Source organism: Bidens hawaiensis, unplaced genomic scaffold (assembly GCF_021521415.1).
Source record: "Bidens hawaiensis isolate Kalapana, Puna unplaced genomic scaffold, B.hawaiensis_p1.1 tig00040082_1, whole genome shotgun sequence".
NCBI classification, from domain to species: domain Eukaryota; kingdom Viridiplantae; phylum Streptophyta; class Magnoliopsida; order Asterales; family Asteraceae; genus Bidens; species Bidens hawaiensis.
This window is the reverse complement of record NW_027497066.1, coordinates 115,023-132,569: the sequence shown is the minus strand read 5'-3', so window position 1 is coordinate 132,569 and position 17,547 is coordinate 115,023. Positions and strand designations below refer to the sequence as shown.

Here is a 17,547-nt window from a genome sequence, read left to right as displayed (position 1 = left end):
CAATACAAAAGACTAACATAACAAAATGGGACATAAAAATCTCCCTCTAGTCTTTAGTATTGGAATCCGTCGGTGTCGTAGATCAAACATTCGTCCTCGGAAAGTGCAAGTTCAACAAGTCTTCGGACGAACTTGTTGAAGGCTTCAACTATCCGGTCTGTATTCTGACGACCCAAATCCTCGACAATCCTAAGCGGTGAGTTGTAGAGCTTCTTTACATCTTCAATATGAAATCCCATTAGCTCATGCTCATCAAACACTCTTATCTCGTGCATGTCACGGCAGTGGATGAAGGCCTCACCGGTTGTATTATCAAACTCCCAACCAATGAAATCTCGGAGAGTGTTGGGAAGATAAGGCTTGCCGTGATAAATCTCGTGACAGTCTTTAGGCGCCTTGTATCTCCACATAGTTCGGGGCTCTCCGGTAGTTGGGTCGATCTCTCGTGGGTTCTTGAACTTCAAAATCTTTGTAGTTCACATTTGATTGATGATGCAGATGAGTCTTTACCCATCCTTCTAGAGTATCATCGTATTCTCCTCGACCCACAGCTTTTCTGAAGTAGTTGAGATCAAACTCTGGTAATGTCTTCAGCCGGTGGTGGTCGAGATAAATGAGGTCACCACTGCATCTTCTGATGGCCAAAACATTGTTCCTCTTATCATACTTCGCATAAATGATCAGTGAATCATCATGATAAGGGTAGTTGAGCAAGCGGGCACACGCACGACTTGACACAATGTGAGTCTTTCTTTTCTGAGGCAGTGTTGCTTGTGTCACGTCGGAGGCTTGATTGGAGACGGGATCTGTTGCAGGAGCTTCTGAAGCTTGAACTTGAGCTGGAGGTGTGTCTGGATTTGGCGAGTAGTTGAGGTAGTCTTCTTCTACTGCCCCTTCCGTATTCTGTTCAATAATTTTCTCCAAGTTCTTTCCTGCTTCAATACAATCATCCATAACACCTGCAAAATCATCAGGAAACAAATCTTTATACATATTGTCAATCTCCGAGTTGTGCTGCCTGACTTTGCCTGCCGAGTCGTGAGCAGCAGGGTCTTGAACATCTTGTTGAGTGTGTGGAGGTGATTGAGTGTTAAATCCACCTCCACCTCCTGCTGCCCCGGCCCCTCCATCTCCTCCGTTTCCACCTTCATCACCATCACCATCATCATCATCAAAACTATCATGGACGATGTCATTATCATCGTCTTCATCATCATCATCATCATCATCTTCATTATCATCTTCGTCATCACCATCATCACCTTTGTCTTCACCACCAGCTTGGACCTGAGGTTGTGCTTGTTTTTCAGGACCCAAGCTGGTACTTACCCCACTAGTGGCTTGGCCACCCTGTTGTACCAAACGACCAACAGTTGCCTCACCTTCAGACGCCACAACCCTTGCAGCTCGCAAGGCCACACTCGGACCTGCGGTGGGTTGGGATCCACCAACCTGAGAAGTACCAGACCTTCTCTAACTCTGAAAAACCGCATCAAGTCGATCCTCCAGACCATGAAAGTCATCCTCATGAATACCCATAAGGTATGAGGCCGCTTGATACTTGCTCACTAGCTCTTCATTTGTCTTCAATTGTAACTCATGTAGGCGATCATGTTCCTTGACTTTGGCATGAATAGCTTCCATCTCGATTCACATTGCTGCACTTTCAGCTATGAGTGTATCGAGGGAAGCGGATGATGCTAGCTGATTCTCTAAACTCATGACTCTGGAGTTTATACCCTCACTCTCAACATCCCACTTTCTCGTTGCATGCTCGATCTTCTTATTGAGACTTGTTCTGAGAGCACTTACACTTGGTAAGTTTCTCTCAAGTGTAGCCAGTCTGTTAACAAGCCTGGAGTGGTCTGCCCTCAGATTAGCGTTTTGAGAGGCTTCGTGGTTCAGCAACAATAGTTGATTCTGGACTCTGGTGTGAAGCGTGTTGATCAGCAATCTTTGATTTTCCAATTGAGCCTCATTCACCACCTTCTCCTCCTCCAAAACCTGGACCCTTGCTTTCAACTCTGCTTTCTCCTTCTCATCCGCAATCTCCTTTTGTTTCATATCCTTGATAAAGCGAAGAAGCCCAATCTCTCGTTCTGCCTTTTTAGCGTTTGAAGCCTCCAGTGCAACGATCCTATCGAGGATAAGATCGGCGTATACTGGAGGTGTCGAAGACTTCCCTCTGGTAATGGGTTTTGGTGAGAAGATTGTGGAAGGTGGGTTTATGGACATGGTGGGTGGTGAGGTGATTTGAAAAGGTACTGTGATGGATTAGGTAGGTACCGGTGAGGTTGTGGAGGTGGTTGGTGTTGAAGTGGGTGGTGATTGAGTTGGTATGGGTGGAGTTGTGATGGTGGATGATTTTGAGAATATGGAAGTATGGGTTCTAGGTTTAATCTTGGTGGAGGCTTTGTGGGTGGAGAAGTGATAACAGTTTGGCTCCAAAGGCTGGTGGTTTGTATGGGTGAGCTGAATATAGATGATGTCAATATTGAGGAGGTTGTAGGTTCAGTAGTTGGTTGTGCGGGCGATGTGGTTATAGAAGGCTCGAGTTCGGTTTGGATTGGTTGTTTGTCTAGAGTTGTGGGTTGGGATGGCTGTGTTTGTGGTGGTGAGGTCGGCATTGGTGGTAGGAAGGTTGAGATAGGTTGGTCTAATAGTAAGGGTTCGGGAGAGGAATCTGGTGAGTCGTGGAGCATGGCTTTGGTTTTCTTGACTTTTGCTTTCTTTCTTGATTTGGGTTTCCTATAGGTTGGGATTTGGATTTTGTCTACGTCTAGGTCTTTGAGTACTTGGGCTAAGGTTTCCTTAGTAAATACAGGGGGTAGAGGGTTTACCTGTAGAGGGAAGCTTGACGATGAGCTTGGGAGCCTTCTTGGAGTCCCCAAGTCTCCTGATACGCTTCAAGGGCTGAACGTCTTCTTCTTCTTCCTCTTCAATCACCTTTCTTTACCAGAAGCACTACCAACAGAAGGCTTGTCGACAGCCTTCCTCTTCAGATCTTGCATAGCTTTCGTTCTGCCCTCAGCTGGCTCATCAGATGACACCTGTTCAGCTTCAAACTCAGGTTCAGAGTCAACCATTTCTCCACTTTTAACAGAAGCCTCATCCCCAGCATGCTCTGTCTCCTCGAACAACCCGAACTAAGGACCCGGCCTTGGTCCCTCATACTGATATCCTTTCCCCTTGGTGCTCAACAAAACACCAAAAATTGACGTCTTGATCTCATTAACATGATAAGGCTCTGGAAGTGATTTCGTATCTTTAGCTTTCTTTGACCCTGGCCTTGGAACATCAATCAACATTTGAACGAATCTAGGGTATATGAGCCACCTCGAGTCGTTCTTAGTGTTGGCAAACATGCACAAGAATATTCTCCTTGAGTAATTGAAATTCTCTCGAGTGGTCAACGCAAACATCATACGCACCCAATCTACCCTCATGCTATCATAACCTCCACGAATATCTGCAAAGCAATGAGTGACGATGTGACAAAGAAACCTCCAATATGGTGGGAGGTGTTTCTTCTCAAGGCTCTTCCATTCTGTGTCATATCCCATCTGAGTTACAAATTCTTCCAACTTCGTCCTGTCACCTTTCTCATACTTGTAATTCGGCTCATCCTTTATCTTCAACACTCTTATGATATCTTCTTCAGTGATGGTTAGTTCCCTCCCAGCCACCTTAGTAGAGAATGACAAAGCATCATCAGCAGGCTTTGCCAACGCCCAAAAGTCCAACACCCATTTGTAATACACAGCTGAGTTGGCAGAGATAGCATGAGCAACAGGAGTCTGTCTTAGTCCTTTCACAATAGAAGTGAAAACTTTGTCTGCCTTTGATTTTGGAAGCTCGAGAGCACAAAATTGATTATGACCCTGAAATTAGACATTGAGATCATGAGAATCATCATTAATTAAAAAGATTAAACAAGATAGATATATACAAGAGTTTGAAATGTTCACAAGATAATTAACTTAGTTAAATATAAACTTATTTAATTTTAAGTTATAATGTACATTTTAGTTTAATAAGTTAAAACATGATTTTAGTCTATTAATAGGTTACTAAGTCCAATATGTACAAAGATTAAGTCCAAAACAGTCCAAGAGTCCAAACAGTCCATTTGTTCATAAACAGTCCAGTAGCCACAGACTTGAAGTTCTGAAAATTTTGCTAAGTATAGATTATTCGCATGAGGTCCAGTTTCGCTTCGCATGGGCATGCGAAGCGAAACAGAAATCCATTTTGCTTCGCATGAGCACGCGAAGCGAAAAACCCCCTTCACGCGAAAAAGTTGACTTATCTAATTTTTTATTCCTTTCTCTTCCTTTGGTGTCGCCTGGCCACGAATTAGGTTTCTAGAAAGATTGAGCCAAAAACTCTTTGGTTTACATGGTCAATTGAACCCGTGAACCTATGAACTTACCCTAGATTTACAAACTTTACAAAAAAGCCCATAAACTAACAATTTAATGATGATTAGCATAAACCAAGGCCTAATGTATGATCCTAAGCCTAGATGACAACACAAACTTTAAGATCAGTATCCAGATCTGGCCGACGGTTCATATGAACCGCCACCACGATCTCCGTGAACCCAGAAACATAAGAAGATAATAGATCGAGGATGTGATGATGTTATACCATGGGTGTATGCTCTGGATTCATGATTAAATATGATATAGAGGAGGCCGGATCTTGAAGATTTTGAAAAGAACTTAGGGTTTAGATGATAAGGAAGAGAGAGAGGTGAGAGAGTAAGTGGAATGTGATGGTGAATAGTGAATGAGATGTTAAGTTACCCTTATATATAGGGTTAGCCTATCTCGTGATAAGGTCAAAACATCGTGAGTATTCGCCTAAAAATACACTCTCGGTCCTCTGTCTTTAAAAATATTTGCACTTTTAAACTCGAAAAACATTTACCCACCGAATCCAAGCACTTGTTTATTTATTTGATTTTTCTTTTGTCGGTCCGTGACTGCTAACTTTTGCACTGATGATCTCTTTAACAAAATAAAAACATAAACAATAATAATAAAAAAAATAAAAATAAAATTATAATTTAAAATAAAAATAAGATTAAAATAAAAATTAAAAATAAAAAATAAAAATTAAGATAAAATAAAATAAAATAAAATCAAGTAAAAATTAAAAACAAAACTTAAAATATTAAACTATACAAGTACTTAATATTTTAGAAAATAAAAACAAAACAAAATAAAATAAAATAAAATTTAAAAATATCCCTTTTAAATTAATAATAATATTGAATTAATTTACATAGATATTTTCTTTGACTGAATTTACAAAGAACGATCGCGACATGGTATTATACTGATTTGCAACTTCATCATCAACTTTGATATTATTTTGATATTATTGATTTGCAACTAGATCGCGTTTCCATTTTGATATTATTTTGACACAACTTCATCATCAACTGCAGATATTATCCACATGTTTAACTTGACAAGTGTTTTGGAGTTAACGTGATACATTTTAGGTTCAATTAGGCACGATGCTTATGTGTTCCCCACTTAATTAGACATGTTACTGATTTTCATTATATCTCGGGCTTACTTTGTGTTAACATATCAGCACAACTTGACTTAAAGCTTTCTTAGTTGATCACAGTACTCTTATTGACATACTTGACATTTTGTACGTTGTACACTTGACATTTTGTGCTTTGCACACTTGACTCAATCTAGAAAAGTTAAAATAAAACAGAAGATTCAGGGCCTTAACAATCTTGTATGACTACAAACAGAGAAAGTCCAAGGCTTGAATCAAAATAAATGAAGAAATAAAGCAGAATTAAAAATCCTAAATGACTCTTTTTCTTGATTTTTCATTTTATTTTTCTGTTTTTCTTTTTCTTTTCTTGACTCTTTTGTTTTTCTTTTTCTTGCCTTTCTATGAGGCTTTTCTTGACTCAAATGAAAATTAAAATTGACACTTATTTCATAAGACGACTGTGATCAGGTAAAGAGAGGCTTGGGTATGACATGTGTAATTACATTTCATCCTTCATTGATATGACTTTAACGGAATCATGCAACCGCTTCTTAAATGTATAGCCACTAACAACGGCAAGAGTTTAAGTTTATATCACCCAACACTTACATGTTTGTCAAGCCTATTTACACATTGATGAATGACCTTGTAGCCTTTTGATCTACTCTTTTCACGCGCTAGGATCAATACATACCAATGTACTATCACTTTCCATAGGGTCGAATCAAATTTTTTTAATTGAAAATTGTAAATAACCAAATCCCTCTACGAAGGAGCTCCCTCTAAACGGGATAAAACTTTCAGAATTTTCTTAAGATTTTCTTAAATAGGAGTAAAGATGAAATTAATATTGAATATTAAAATAAAATCTTTTTGTTAAGTCAAGGGACTTGATTTTGGATTTTCTAAAAGTAAATTTAAAATCTTTTTGGTGAGTTAAAGTTAACTCATTTTCTCCCTCTAAAATTGTGACATATTTGAAAAATATTTTTAATTTTAAAAACAAAGATAAAATTTACTTAAAAGAAATCATGCCCAATGACTCAACGAGAAACAAAAATCAGGCACGACTAAAAGCTTTTGTAAAGAGATCTGCAAGGTTATAGTCAGAATGGACCCTTTTATAACGACAAGCTTACGATCAAAACAATCACGAATAAAGTGAATTCGGATGTCGATGTGCTTAGTCTTTGAGTGCTGGACCGGGTTTTTAGCAATTGTAATGGTGCCTCATTATAAAATTTAATCGTGGTTCCATCGAAATTTAAACCGTAATCCAACAGCTGATGCTGGATCCATATCACTTGAAAGCTGCAGCTGGATGCGACAATGTACTCGACTTCTGCTGTGGAGGTGGACATAGTGACTTGCTTCTTGCACTGCCATGAGATCAACCGATCTCCCAGGAATTGACATCCGCATGATGTTGATTTTCTGTCCAAGTTGCATCCCCCATAATCACTATTGGTGTAAGCAGAAGTTCCAAGGGAGATTCTTTTGGATACCAAAGACCCAAACGTGGTCTACCCTTCAAGTATCTGAAAATACGCTTCACAGCCGTCATGTGGGATTCTCTCGGGTCTGACTGATATTTGGCACACTGACAAACAGGGAACATGATGTCCGGTCTGCTTGCAGTGAGATACATCGGGGAACCAATCATTGATCTACAGAGGTGTTGATCGACTGGGAGCGAGAACAGGCCGCGTAGAGATTGGTGTCATAAAAGCTGTTGAGTCCTTGAATCCAATTTCTGAACAATGTCATGAACGTACTTTTCTTGGTGGATTAAAGTCCCATCCTTCTTTTGTTCAACTTGTAAGCCCAGGAAGAAAGTCATCTCCCCTAATGAACTCATTTCAAATCACTTCTGCATGATCTTAGAGAACTCCTTGCACAGATCCTCATTCGTGGACCCGAAGATAATGTCATCAACATTAACTTATACCAGAATCAGATCACCCTTATCCTTCTTGACAAATAGAGTTTGATCAACAATGCCTCTCTTGTATACATTCTTCAGTAAATGATAAGCCAATGTGGCATACCATGCACGAGGTGCTTGGTGAAGACCATAAAGTTCTTTGTTAAGTCGGTAAACGTGATCAGGATGATTTGGATCTTCAAAACCTTGAGGTTGACTGACGTAGATTTCTTCTTTGACTTTCCCGTACAAGAAAGCAGTCTTCACGTTCATTTGATGCACTTTGAAGTTCATGTACGAGGCATACGTCAGAAAGATGCGAATTGCTTCTAGTCTGGCTACCCGGTTCATAAACTTCATCGTAATCAAGACCTTCATGTTGCCAAAAGCCTTGCACAACAAGCCGGGCTTTATTCCTAATGATCACCCCTTGTCATCTTTCTTATTTCGGAACACCCATTTCATTCCGATCGGATTCTTATGTTCTGGCTTCTTCACCAGCCTCCAAACATTCAACTTCTTGAACTGTAACAGCTCTTCTTGCATGGCTTCGACCCAGGATTTCTCTTTCAAAGCAACTTTGTAGTCCTTAGGTTCCACCTGTGAAATAAAACAAGCAAAAAGACATCTGTTAATGTTACCAGAGGTACCAGAAGTACTATCTCCAATGATGTTCTCAGTCGGATGTCGACGATGGATCGGTAACTGTGGAATATGCTCGACATGCTCGACTGGTGTTACCTCTAGCTGTATGGAAAAGGTCTCTATGGGATGGAAAACGATGGTCGCAGGGACAGAAGCACTTGGTTGAGGATCAATTTCACCTTCTTCTTGATCAACTAAGTGTTCTGAAGCAATGTGACCTTCCCATAGGTTGTCATAGAATGGCACCACGACGACTGAAATAGAGGTAGAGTTGGTGTTATCAGAAGCTTCGTTTGGACTGGGATCAACCTGCACACATGATGCACCAACCTCCATTGCGGGACCTTGATTATCTTCTTCTAAGGGAGGCGTGGGAACGGATTCCACCACACTAGGTTCTGCAGGAGGTGGCTCTGCTTGTTCGACTTGAACATTTTCTTCGTTGTCGGCTGACACATATGAATCAGAGTCCGAATCAGTGATGTCTTCAACAACGGGCATCTCGGTGGTGTCTGCAGAGGGCTGCACATCATTAACCGGGGCTGGTGGATTAGCCACAGGTTGTACATTAAGTATGGGTGCAGGAGCAGCTATATTTACATCATCAAGACCTCTCAATACAGCTTTCATCAAAACAAATTGATCATCAGTGGGTTGAACAGGTGCAGAAACAACACGGGAAACTGTTGGTACGACGGGGGTCACATACATCCCACGAAACTGCTTGAACAAAGTTTCATAGTCAAACATCTAGTCAGGACCATTTTGTGCATCGGTAGGGTTCAATTCTTGCCAATTAATGTTGAAAGACTCCAAGATCACTCTGGTTTTCTTGTTGTATACCCGATAAGCACATTTTGTCAGCAGCATAACCAACAAAATAGCACTCATCTGCCTTTTCAGCAAACTTGGAGGTTGTTCCAGCATTGGTTTGGAGTATGGTACAGGGACATCCAAACGTTCTGAAGAAATTTACCCTTGGCTTAGTTCCATAGAAGACTTCATAAGCAGTCTTGTTCAATCTTTTATTCAAAAGCACCTGATTCTGGGTAAAGAAAGTTGTGTTGGTAGCTTCACCCCAGAAAATCAATGGTAGTTTGGAATATGAAAGCATTGTTCGAGCGGCTTCAACCAACTTACGGTTTCATCATTCAGCCACCCCATTTTGTTCGGGAGTGTAAGGTGCGCTGAATTGACGAAGAATTCTCTTGTTGTGGCAGAATTCATTCACCACTTTGTTGTAGAATTATGTTCCGTTGTCACTTCTGATACACTTCACCTTCTTGTCAGTTTGATTTTCAACCAACACGATAAACCTGAGTAGAAATTGCGATGTCTCATCCTTGTGCCCTAACAGAAATGTCCAATTGAAACGCGAAAAATCGTCAGTAATAACCAGACAATAGGCTTTTCGACCTATTTCCATTGGTTGAATTGGACCGAAGAGGTCCATGTGCAACAGCTGGAGAGTGGAGTTTATGGAATTTACAGTCTTGGGTCTGTGAGGGAGTTTGTGCTATTTGCATTTTGAACAAGATAAACATTTTTCAGCACAATGAAAAGATTTTACAGGTAAACCCCTCAGGTGGTCACCTTTAACCAATTTATTCAAGTTCTTAAAGTTGACGTGACCCAAACGTCGATGCTATAATGATGAATCGTTCTCCGAGGCCTTGGACATCAAACAGGAAGCAGAATGCATGGAATAGTTGCTTCTCATATCTAGAATGTAGGCATCATTGTGCCTCGGAGTACGCAACATGATCCACTCTTCAGGGACTTTAAAACCTGGTTTCAATATAAGACATTCATTTTCTGTAAACAGGGTTGAGAATTTCTTATCAAAAATTTGAGATAAGCTGAGCAGGTTGTGGTTGAGCTGTTCCACCAGATTGACCTCATCGAATGTCAAAGTACCATTTGAGACCTTCCCTTGCTTTGTTATCTCTCCTCTAGTGTCACCGGCAAAGGAAACGTGGCCGCCGTCGAATGGTTTTATGTCAAACAACAGTGACTCGTCTCCTGTCATGTGTCGGGTGTAGCCACTGTCTAAGTACGAAATACTGTTGACAGGCCTTCTAGGCTGACCCTACACACATGAACAACAAGTTAGTGGAGGGTTTCCCGAGACATACTTGTCTCGGGAAAATCAACACAAAATCACCAAGTTTAATTTTATGATTTTTGAAAATATAGTCTTTTGGTGAGTCTGAATCTGAAGAACAATCTCTCGAGGAACTTGAATTATTATTTCCTCAGTTTTGAAATGGTTTTCTGGATTGCCTTCGTTTTGGTTTAGACTTAACTACAAAATCTTCTTGACTATCCTTAGTGAAAACCTTTGAAGGGTTCTTGGGCTTTTAAGCTTCAGATCCCTTCGCTAACCTCTTTCTTTCCCTTTGGGTTAGCCAGAAAGGTTTCTTGGGTTTCTCAGTCCTTTTGGGTCTGAAATCCGTCTCACTGGCTGAGGTGTAAGTTTGGTTAGACATTTTCCTAGTTTGAGCAGGAAACTTAGGAAATGTCTGACCAAATTTACTGTTGAAGTCTCTTTGTTGCGTGTGCCAGTTCTTGCAATGTCTCGCAAGATGAGAAGGATATCCACAAACAAAGCAACATTTTCTTTGGTTGCATTTATAGACATCTTGATCACTGATATATGCGGGATAAGGTGATTTGGTCGGGTTAACATGTTGGTAACATTTATCTGAGTGATAATTATAAACATTTGAATGATGAGTTGCAAAATAATTTGATTGCCTTGGTTTCTGATGAGAGTAGTAATAGACATTATCAAACTGATCATAATATTGAGAACTGTTGTTGTAATTTGTATTTTGAGAAAATGAGGTTTTCTTAGGTGGCACATATTTACAAGAAGTGCTTGGTTTTTCATTTTCAAAACTAGATTTCTCTTTAGTCAAGTTCTAAAAATGATGATCAGTTGATGAGCAGCTAGGACTAGTCTGTTCATCAACCTTGACTTCAATGGTTTCGTCAAAAACAATTTCACATTCTGAATCAGAAGAAGAGCATTCACTTTCATTACAAACATTTGTACAACTGTCATCACTAGATGTTTCACAAAATACAGCTTTTGATCCTGACATCAAACTTCCTAACATTGACTCACACACTTTATAACAAATAGGATTGTTAATTGATTTTGTTAGGCCCACACAAGACTCAAAACGGGGTTCTAACTCTTCTTTTGGCTTACAACCCTGGTTAACCTTCCCACAATCACCATTGTTTATATCACCTAGCTCCACAAGACACGTTGACGTTAGACTTATCAGATGATTGAATTGGCGCAGCAGTTTTTGATACTGCATGAACAAATTTCATAGGTTTTGGTGCTTTACCAATTCCATATGCTATTTCTTCATCAGGAGAAGTATTATAGCTAAAGTGGGGCAAACTAGTATAACTATCATTCATTGGTGGAGCCACCACTGAATAATCATATCCTAGCCCCGTTTTAACTGTAGTACTTCTTTGTGCTCCGATAATATCATCCAATTGCTCAGATGACACTTCAAATCTTTCAACTTGTTTTTCTTTTTCTCTTTTATCAGAAGCATCAAGTTTTAATCTCTCAGTTTCATCCTTTAACTCATTAATTATATTTTTATAATAGATGACATCTTGCTCCTTTAAAAAATTTTTAAGTTTAAGATTTGCCACATCATCATGGTGAGTTTTTATCTTTTCAACATAGATCTTGTCAGCTTTAACATATTCAGCATTTAATTGACGAAGTTTTGCATTTTCTTTCAAAACTTCGTCCTGAAGATATCTATAATATGTCACCTTATTTATGCAAGCTTCAGTGCAAAGATTGTGATTTACCTCATCGATGGGTGACGCATCGGAACTTGCAGCTGTGGATGTGGATGCTTCATCATTTGCTGTGAAAGTCATGCTTGCCAAGTTGAGAGGATTCTGCAGCTCTTGGAATTGATCATCCCAATCCATACCAACTTGGACCTCTGTTTGGGAGACAAGGGCCCTTGTGTTTAAGCTTGAATTGCCCTTGTGTGGATGATTTTCAATTCTTGGAGCTGAGCTGCTTGGCTTATGCACCTCATGCTTCTTTCCGGTAGCTTTGCTGTTTTCTTCCTCAGTCACTTCGGTCACACGAATACCATTTGATGGCTTTGATGGATTCATTCATTCTCTCAAAAAGTGACCCATCTGAACGCAGTTGTAACACCGTAGCTTTGACTTATCAAACCCGATCCTCTTCCTGTCTGAATCCTTGAAGCTGTCTTTCCCATACTTCTTCATGAAGTTTGTAGCTCTATGCACGACTATTGCCATTTGGTACTTGATATCCATCTTTTTGAGATCCTTTTGATTGATGTCTCTCATATCCCCAATCTCAAATTGTGGTGGCAATAGATTTCCTTGCATTAGCTCTTCATGGCTTGACAGAAAAGCATGAACTATTAAGATGTTTGAGTCATTCAACAAGGGTAGTGCTTCACAGTAACTAGAGTTTTTGCTTGGCTGACTCTTTGATGACGATGAAATTCCATGGGCCTTCAATGCTTGCTCAATTGCACTATCGACTGCCTTTTGAAATGAGCTAGACTCAGATGATCCAGATTGACTTCCCGTTGAGATAAAGGCAGTAGTTTGTTGAGGAACACTTGAGGAGTACTTCGGAGTGTTCACAGGGTACATATTCTGCTGGGTTTTGCTTATAAAAGCAGTTGGAATTGTTGTTGTAGTACTCATCCCAGCTTGATTAAGAGAACTCAAGTGATTATTCATTCTCATATGTTCGTCCATTTCAAATGACTTGATAGTGGAAATCAAATCAGTGTTTGTCATGCCATTCAAATTTGTGGTTCTCTTGATTGTGACTGTATTGGTACTCCAGCTGTACGGCAATGAATTCATTAACTTGTGGTTGATCTCAAAGTTTGGAATGTTAACACTAGCAGCCCTGATTCTAACCATCAACTTTTCAAACCTCTTAACCAAGTCCAACACACCTTCACCTTAACGGTGGTTGAACATATTGAATTCTTCTTTCAACAGTGCCTTCTTGTTTTCTCTGATTTCAGCATTGCTCTCAACCTTCTCAACAAGTGCATCCCACAAACCCTTTGCACTTCTGTGTTCACATAAAGTCTCAGTGATCTCATGAAAGACAAACTGTCAAAATGAGATATGCTTTCTTGTCCTGTGCTAACAGGTCCCTATCATTTTGATCATAATTTTCAGGAGCCTTTAGTTGTTCCCCAGCTTATGTAACAGTCACGGGAACATGAGGACCTTGTTCAAAACATCTCATCAAATTAGTTTCAGTCAATGAGACATAGTTCATGAACCTCCATTTAAAGTCGGCAAAATTATCATCTAGGGTCATGTACTTTGGAGGTTTTTGAGGAGTTCCCACTTGGTTTTCTAACAACAAATACCCCTTCAACAACTCTGAATCAGTGCTAGTCATGGTCTTAGCAGTTCCAAACACTTAACAAATCTTAAAATGTTCAACTTTATAAAACAGTCAACTCTTTCGCGCGAAACAGCTTTTCAAGAGAAGCGAAAAAGTTTGATGAACAGTGATGCGAAGCGAATCAGTCAAGTGAAGCGAAAAAGTTTTCATGTGCGAAGCGAAAAAGTTGGTGAACAGTGATGCGATGCGAAAAAGTTCAAGCGAAGCGAAAAACCACGCGAAGCGAAAAGCCACACGATGCGAAATCACAATCGATGCGAAAATCTTTCACGCGAAGCGAAATGCGAAAAAGTTAAGTTTTCTAGAAGAAATCTTTCTTGGGATCTGTTCCACCTAACTTGTCAGTACTGGGTCAAAAGTTGGTACCCTGATTTTCATGCCATGAGAAGCGAAATTTATAACTTATCAATTTTAACAATTTTAAAGCCCGTAATCACCAATTTTAACACATTTAAACCCAAAACTTATGGATTTAAAGCTAGTACACTTGTTGTTTTTCACCAAGAACATATTCTAAGACATCTTATGAAGATTTAGGCCGAATCTTTTTGTATTTTTCTTGTATTTGTTGTTTTTGTGAATTTTCTTTTCAAGAACACTTCTTTTCTTCTTCTCAAGTTCAAAACCCAAGGTTGTGATCCAAAAACCCTCAACTAGTGAGCCGAAGCTCTGATACCAATTGTAGGTCCCAACGCGGGTGGATCTAACAACATTCTTGGATCAACCTAACTTAGTGCTAGAGGAAATCACACTAAGCAACCTAAGAGGTCTCGGATCTTGAGTTTATGTTCGGGTTTTAGAAGGAAAGGAAGAAAGAAAGAAAGCCGAGAGAAAGAGAGTGAGGGAGATAATATATGTGTGTGTTAAGAAAGTTTGGCAAAAGGTTTTCAATTCACAACTCCTTTCTCTCGTGGCATGCTTCTCTATTTATAGAGAAGCATGCATGAGAAACAAGTCACATCACATGCCCATTGGGCTTCATTACATTATTTCCCTTGGGCCTAGATACACAAAATGAACTACAAAAGCCCAAAACATTATAAATTCAATACAAAATACTAATATAACAAAATGGGACCTAACAATAAGTGGTATCAAATCTACCTTGAATCATGAAACCAATGTGTGGTAACACAATTTGTTGCTACGATCAACGAAAATTGGGCTTCTACATTCTTTGTTTCTGGTTCAATTTTCACAGCCTTTTGATTGTTTCACACAATCAATCTTCCATAGTTCCATTACTTTTTTATTTTAGTTTCTAATTTCTTGATTCAATTCCAGATTTTCTCTCCCGAACCTCTTGAATTTCACTTCTTCGATCGATTGGAGTCTCGATTGAATGCTTTTCTCAATTTGCCATCATGCCACACTAGTTCGAGTGACCAGGTTCTTGATTTGTTAATTGATCGATCTTGTTCAATGTGTCACATAGATTTAAACTTCTTTGATTCTACCTTGCTTCTGTTTATCGATTATTTTCTTATAGTTCTGTAATTCACCGATTATCTTCTACAACCATTGCTCTGATAACAATTGTAAAACACAAGAATTTCATGATCATCTTTGTATGAAAAATAATAAAGATGAAAAACAAAAATCTACAGCAAACAATTTTTTTTGTATTGAAATCACATGGCTCTTTTTTTTAAACAAGAGAAAATGGAAGAGAAAATTGGGGTTCATTAACCTTAATTGTTTACAATGATCGGTATATAGGATGAATCGACACAACCCTATACTAAAAGGCGTATCCTAGTCAGCTACATATCTTACATATTGATAGAAGGACCGATTAATTATATATAAATACATAACTTGTCTGTAAACTATATTTTCACGTAAATTTAACAAATTAAGGCTAACAAATTAGATTTATAAATGGACCCATAGGTAACTTTAGACTACACTTCATGTAATCAGGTCTTGAATAATATTGGTGAGAATTTCTCATGAGGAAATGACTTCTTGTAGTACTAAATATACAAAGTTAAGAAAAGAAACCCATGTAAACCAAAAGGAGAGAGAATATATATCTCATTTGCATGTTTAAAGAAAACACAAGTTGTTGAATAATATTTTATTGTTTTTTTTTCATAAATCAGAGAACGATAAAGCTACAATAAAATTAGATTTTCGTACAAGAAAACGAATTTGTATTGGCATTGCAAAAGGTTTGGCATTCCTGCACGAAGAGTCGGTGCTACGAATGATCCATAGAGACATCAAGGCAACAAATGTACTCTTGGATAGTGCCCTTAACCCAAAGATATCAAATTTTGGTTTGGCTAAGCTTGATGACGAAGAATACACTCACATTACAACCAGAGTTGCCGGAACTATGTGAGTGTCTTCTTAATTCTATTCATTTTCTTTTACCTTCAATGTCTCCTTGAAAAAAAAATAAACTTTTGCATTAAAATGAAAATTTTGATCAAACCACATGGACGAAAAACGAACTTTACGCAAGTTCTAAAATAAGCCATGAAATCAGCTTGTGCCATAAAATCTACCAAATAAGCAGTCATCATATTCTTTCTTGTTCGTCATGATCAGTTTCTGTTACTTTTTTTTTTAATTTTGTATTTGGTTCTCCAGAGGGTACATGGCCCCAGAATATGCATTAAGGGGCCACTTAACCTACAAAGCAGATGTGTATAGTTTTGGCGTTCTTGCACTTGAAATTGTTTCAGGAAGGAATAATATGAAATATCGACCAACTGAAGAATCTATTTGTTTTGTTGATTGGGTAATTCGCACTCTATTCACTGAATTAATCCCAAGTAACTCACAATCTTATGATCAATATGTTTCTTCCATTCTAGGTTGTTTCTCTAAAACAAAAGGGGAGTTTGATGGACTTGGTGGATCATGAACTGTGTTCTAATTTCAACAAAAAAGAGGCATTGAGAATGATAGAGATCGCCTTATTATGCATTAATAAGTCCCCAGCTCTTAGGCCTACAATGTCTGAAGTAGTAAATATGCTCGAGGGCCATATCGAAATTACGAAAACAGATATTAATCTAACCACAGCTGATGATGAGTTCAGGTTGCAAGCACTCAAATTAAAGCTTGAAGAGATACAGTCCCCTTACTCTGATGAGCAGGAGGCATTCACTAAAGCATCATCTTCTATCTCGCACGACCTGTATCCCAATAGTCAAATTTCTGAAGCAAGTTGTTTGTTGCTCCAGTAAGCGATACTCTTTTCTAAATCCTTCGTAATGGATATTTCATAAAAATATTCAAGTGTCGTCGAGCCTTGAAAATGCCAATATCACAAATGGTTAGAGGGATACCTATACGCAGCAAACAATTATTCGGTATCAAATGTGCTAGAATAGTTATTCATTCTGAAATGCATGGATATGGTTCATTACAACTTTTTGTTATTTAAAAATTATAGACTTGTCTTTTTTTCTTTCTTTCTTTCTTTTTTTTTTCTGAACTTTTGTGTTTGTTGTTTTCAGAATAGCTCCTAGTCTTAACATTGCAAGATTTAAACCCACCACTATTTGTATAGGATTGAGAGGACCTTTCAACAAGGATGACCCTTGGAAAATTTAAATTGTTTTAATGATTGATATAACATGAATTTATCATCGCTTGATGAATTTTACTCTCATAAGACGAAATTTTATTCTCATACATGTCGTCTCCATAGGATTCGTTGGCATTCTATAGACGCTAGATGTCCTAACTGTTGTGAACAAGATTCAAATAATATCTTGTAGTTTATCAGTACTTAAATTATCACAACAATGTATCAAAACTTGCCACATTGCGATACTACAACGACTGAATTCGGTTAATAACGGTTAGGTTCGTAATGCTAAAGTCAATACACCCAAAATAATAAACATACATAATAGTATTGGTACTCGTATAACTTCTGATAAAAAACATATTTAAAATAACATGTAGTTGGTTGCTAAAACCTGCGTGATATAGATGCAAGCTTACGTGAATAAGGCTGGTATCA

At 38.6% G+C, this 17,547-nt stretch overlaps 1 protein-coding gene across 1 annotated transcript in view; it reads left to right on the top strand.

Annotated features, from left to right (window-relative positions):
- LOC143591819 (putative LRR receptor-like serine/threonine-protein kinase At1g07650) overlaps positions 1-16,935 on the top strand; it is a 38,512-nt gene extending 21,577 nt beyond the window's left edge. Inside the window, exons 21-23 of the mRNA XM_077071910.1 lie at positions 15,668-15,905; positions 16,161-16,311; positions 16,388-16,935. Of these exons, the coding sequence (XP_076928025.1) occupies positions 15,668-15,905; positions 16,161-16,311; positions 16,388-16,762 (764 nt within the window). The 3' untranslated portion in view covers positions 16,763-16,935. The remainder of the gene's footprint in view (positions 1-15,667; positions 15,906-16,160; positions 16,312-16,387) is intronic.
- Positions 16,936-17,547: the final 612 nt, after the last annotated feature.